Source organism: Emiliania huxleyi, assembly GCF_000372725.1.
Source record: "Emiliania huxleyi CCMP1516 chromosome Unknown EMIHUscaffold_133, whole genome shotgun sequence".
Lineage (NCBI taxonomy): Eukaryota > Haptophyta > Isochrysidales > Noelaerhabdaceae > Emiliania > Emiliania huxleyi.
The window spans coordinates 357,844-362,807 of record NW_005201259.1 but is presented as its reverse complement, the minus strand read 5'-3'; the positions used below and the strand labels follow the sequence as shown (position 1 = coordinate 362,807).

The 4,964-nt window shown below is 69.9% G+C and overlaps 1 protein-coding gene across 1 annotated transcript; it reads right to left on the bottom strand.

The window, feature by feature from the left end:
- Positions 1–928: 928 nt before the first annotated feature.
- On the bottom strand, positions 929–2,679 carry EMIHUDRAFT_110359 (hypothetical protein; the record flags this gene model as incomplete). The annotated part of the gene is made up of 5 exons (XM_005788693.1): positions 929–1,027; positions 1,072–1,366; positions 1,542–1,667; positions 1,821–2,052; positions 2,133–2,679. 5 exons carry the CDS (start codon positions 2,677–2,679, stop codon positions 929–931), a joined length of 1,299 nt encoding a protein of 432 aa, XP_005788750.1.
- Between the last annotated feature and the right edge of the window lie 2,285 nt (positions 2,680–4,964).

Here is a 4,964-nt window from a genome sequence, read left to right as displayed (position 1 = left end):
GAGTAGAAAGTAAGAGCAAGGCGGCAAAGAGATACAGTAAGAGGAGCACATGGCGCGAGGAGACGAAGAACGGGCAGCCCGAGCCGCCGCGCGTCGAGCAGACGCTAGACGAGCAACAGCCGCCCGCTTCCCCGGACGCGAGGGAGCGATACGCCAAGGGCGGTGGTTGAGGCGGCAGCTGTGGCGACATTGGGGGAGGGAAGACGTGCTCGAGGCCATGCATGCAGGGGTCGGCGCGGCCTGCGACCGAGAAGGTCCGGGTGAGGCGGGGCACGTGTTACGGTCACGTGACGCTCTAGGAGGAGGACGGAGGGTACAGACCCTGGCGCTGACCTGCGTGCTGCGCGTCAGGCACGGCTGCGACTGCACTAGTCGGGAGCATGATCGACGGATTAGCGTGCGCAGCAGCGACCAGCACCCTCGGCACCGCAAACGCTTGCGACGGTGAGGTCACGCTCAAGCCCTGCCCGAGCGGTAAACTCTCGTTCGCCGGGCTCCAGCCTCCTTCCAGCATCCTGCAAGCCAAGCTGACTGACTGCCCTACTGTAGGCGGCCCGCCTGCGAGAAAAAGTATTATCCTAAGGGTGTGGGGGCGCGGAGGGCTTGTTGGCGAGCCAAAATGGTGTTTTCCGAGGCGCTGCGCTAGGCTCAGAGCGAGTTCGCGCTGCGCTAGGCTCAGACGGCGAGTTCGCGCTGCGCTAGGCCCAGACGGCGAGTTCGCGCTGCGCTAGGCTCACAGATGCGAGTGCGCTGCGATAGAAGAAAAAAACAGCTTCGAAACGACAACCGAAGGGAGGACTGTGTAGTGTAATCATGTGTCAAGAATCACGTGCTGCTGCTGCTGCTGCTGCTGCTGCTGCTGCTGCTGCTGCTGCTGCTGCTGCGCGGCGAGCGCCGTCGCCGAGGCGGGCCTCGGCGGAGAGCGCGATTATGCGGCCTTTCCCGCGACCCGCACAAAGAAGAGGCGCCCTCCGTCAGCCTCGACCTGCCACCGGCTCGCGTCGACCGACCCGGCCGCGTGCCACACCTCCACAGCCCAGTGCGCCACCCCTCCGTGGAGGCGGAGGCCACCGGCGCCTCGTCGCCGCCCTCGCCGCCGCCCTCGCCGGGCTCGCGAGACCGCAGAGCTGGCGGCGCCGAGGGATCGCCAGCGGCGCCACCGGAGGCCGCCGGCATCGAGGCCGGCGGCGTCGACGACGGCGCCGGCCCTGAACGTCCCAGAAGCACCTCGTCGGAGTCGCCGCTGCGGCAGAAGCAGCCGTAGAGTCCCGGCGCAATCTCGATCTCGCGGATGTCCTGCATGACGAGATCGTCGAAGCGGCCGAGCACCAGCCTCGCCTCCATGGGCCAGTCCGACGAGCCCCATCTGCGCGCAAAGACGCGCAGGGTGTCCGACGCGAGCTGTCGGGTCTCGCGCCGCTCCTCCTCCGGCTCGCCCGGAGCCTCGAGCGCGACAGCGGCGGCCAGCAGGCACTGGGCGGCGCAAGAGTGAGGGGGACGGGTGCACTCGCCGCACCGCCGCCGCACCGCTCAACGCGCACCGGACGCGGTGCAGCTGCTCGCCGGCCTCAAAGGCGACGCCCGCCTCGCGCACGCGCGGGTTGGAGTGGGCGGAGGCGTCGCCGAGCACGCGGTCGATGGCCTCGTCGCACACTTCAAAGCCGCCGCTGCCGAGGGGTGGAGGGAAGGGGACGGAGGAAATGGTCGGATGCGATGGTAGCGGCTGAGAGCGAGGGCTAGTGGCGGTGGCTATGGTGGCCTCTCCGCCCGGGGAGAAGAGCGCATCATGCAGGGCGTGGTGTGCTAGACGTGAGCGGCACATATGTGTGTGCCCGTCGCCGTCAGCGGCTCCGTCGGGGACGGCAGCCCGGCGGATGCCGTCGCCGCCGGCCGGCGTCGACGACCCGAAGACAGTGCGCAGCTCGCGGTCGCGGAGCGACAGCTGGCAGCCTGCCCACTGCGCTCCGAGTCGTTGCCGCAGCACGCGGAGGTTGCCGACGTACGAGAGCAGAGTGGCGTCGGTGTGCGTCACCTTGTAGCGCGAGACGGCGACTACGCAACCGAGGGGAAGGGGGGGGGGGGGGTGAGCAAGCACCGCCGGCGTGCAGCGAAACGGGGCGAGCGTGCGCGACCCTGACGCTCGGCGCGAGGCGGCGTCTCCTCTCCGCCCTCCATCAGGTAGAGCGCGGCGGCCCACGAGCGGAGAGAGGCCTCATCGAGCCGGTCGGAAGCGACCGAGCTCGTCACCACCCCGGTCGCCTGCGCGTGCTCGTACGCGTCTCGTGCGACCTGCCTCGCGGCCAGTCCAAAGAAGTCCCTCGTCGTCGCGCCGGCGGCCGCCGCCGCCGGCAGTGGAGGCGGGTCGACGTGCGGCTGCGGCTGCGGCGGCTGCGGCGGCGGCGGCGGCAACCCCGCAGCGGAAGCGGCCGGCCCGGTCGGCGGTGGCGGAGGGAAAACGGTAGCGACTCCGCCCGGCGGCAGCGGCACCACCGCATCCGCGCCACCACCGTCGGCGAGTTGCTGACGGCAGCGCTCCAAGACGGGAGAGCCACCGGGCCGGCCTCCAACGCCGAGCGGGCGCGGAGGAGTGTTGCCGACGTCCGAGAGCGCAGTGCGTCGGTGCGGCGAGCCTCCGCCGCCACCTCCGCCGCAGGCGTGCGGCCCGCTCGACTGTGACATGAAGCAAATCTTGCCCAGACACAATGACCCTGGCCTCGCCTGCTGCTTTCGCCGAGTCACGCCGGAGTTTGATAATTCTTTTTTAGTTAAACGACGGGCGTTTGAGAATTCTTTTTCACCCTAAACCTTTTTTGGCCGTGATACTGGTGGTTTAGCGACCAGCATGGCAGCCTCCAGCGACCTGCAGGCTCTGCAGCTTGAGAATCGGAACCTGCAGCAAAAGCTCGACTGGAAGCAGCTCAAGATCAACGAGCTCGAGACGAAAGTTCGCGATCTCCGCGGTGGCGGCCTCGCCGCCGACCTCGGGCGCATCGAGCGGTCCATCGGCCGCCTCTCGCTGCAGATGGAGCACGTCCAGCTCGTCATCAAGAAGCCGGAGTGGTCGTTTCACACCTTTGCGATGCCGGAGAAGACCGCCTCCTCGGCGCACACCATCTTTGTCCGGCCGCCCAGCGGGGACCGGATCGAGGTCACCATTCCGCCGGGCAAGCAGCCCGGCGAGGTCTTCACCGTCATGCTCAAGGACGAGGACGCGTACCCGCCGGACTGGCCGTGGCACGCGGCGCCGACCGCGGCGCCCGCGCACTCCGCGCCGCCGCCGTGGGCGGAGGAGCAGCAGCAGCAGGAGGAGGGCGAGGACGGGGAGGAGGGCGCAGGCGAGGAAGGCGCAGACGAGGCGGCCCTCCGGAAGAAAGCCAAGGCAAAGGCCGATGTCGAGCGGCGCAAGGAGCAGCGGCACGCCGCGGCCGCGGCGGCAGGCCGCGTGCCCGGCCAGCATGGCAACCCAAACTGCCGCGCGCGGCCGGCAGAGCCGGAGGGAGGCGCGGCAGGAGGTCCCTCCTCCTCGCGCATGGCTGTGGAGTGAGTCCCGAAGGTGTGCGCTGAGAGGTGTGCAGTGGTGCACCGGAGGTGAGGACGGGAGGGAGGGCTGCGAGCCACTCTTGTGTGTGTGCGGCGCCACGCCTCACGAGGTCTCCGTTTTTATTCATTTATTTACCACGCGCACGCCGCCCCCCTCACTCACAGAGACAGTGTCACACACACCACACGGCCCTGCGTGGCCGCGGGAAGGGTGTTGGTTGAGACGCGGGGCGACTGCGGACTGGGTGGGCGGGGCGAGGGCGGAGGGGCGGAGCAGCGACGCGCGCGCGACGGAGGGGCGGAGCAGCGACCGCTGGCGCGGTCGCTGCTCCGTCTGTGCCAGGGACGCGCGCTCTGCGCCGCTGCACAGAGCGCGCGTCCGGCAAGGGGGGGCAAGCGTGGCGGCGCGGGACGCGTGAGTGTGTGTGACACACACACACACACTCACACACACGCGCGGGACGCGCGGCGGCGGCGGCGAGCAGCCGAGCGCTCCGTGCGCGGTGAGGCGGCCGGGCGAGGGCGGCGGGTGACGGGGCAAGGGAGCAGCCCACACCCGGCCGTCGCTTTTTGAGCGAGGTCGAAGGAACGCCTGCGCAGGGGCCGCAGGGCGGTCAGTTGTGGGGCGAGGCGGTGCCGGCCGCGGGCCGGGTGCAAGGCGCCGGCCTCGGCGCCGCCTCGGCGCGCCGCACGGGCGCGGCGAGCCTCTGAGCGGGAGCCGAAGGTTTGCTGCGGTAGGTGAGGTGGGGTGGTTTGACTTTGCCGCAGAGGCCGTCCCTAGCTGTTGAACAGCAAAACGCGACAGTAGGGAGGGGTGTACCTTCCGTGAAACGATTTTTGAGGTGTGAATACACCCCCTAGACGCGACGCCCCCCGAACCAACGGGCCAGACCCTTCCAGAGGGTGCCCCAGGGACGCCCAAAACCGCCCACAGCAGCCCCACAACCCTTAAACAGTACTCGGCACAACCACTCAAAGTTGGCCTCCCCCGGAGGTGTTTCACATTAAAGCCGTAGGGGCACCCTCCGGCAGGCCGCCCTGAGCCCCCTAGGCGGGCCGCCGCTGCTCTAGCGCGCAGCGACCCGATGGGCAAGGGGCCCCTACCCACCACAGACACCCTCACGCCCTCTCCCCCGGCCCGCCGCGGCACCGAGGGCGATTCTGCGCGAGGGATCGCTTCTGCGGAGCCGCAGCGGCCGGCGGCGCCGCCGCCAGCGCGGCCCGCGCGGCCGGTGGCGCCGGTAGCGCGAGCAACGGCATCGGCGATGGCGCGGCGGTCGGCGAAGGCGCGTTGGGCAGCGCGAGAAGTGGCTGCCGCCCTCCCGACGGCGGCGGCAGCCACTTCTCGCGACGAGCGTGCCCGGCGTCTTTAGCAGCAGCGCGTCTAGTCCTTTTGTGAGCGCGTCTTTCGCGCCCTTGGCGGC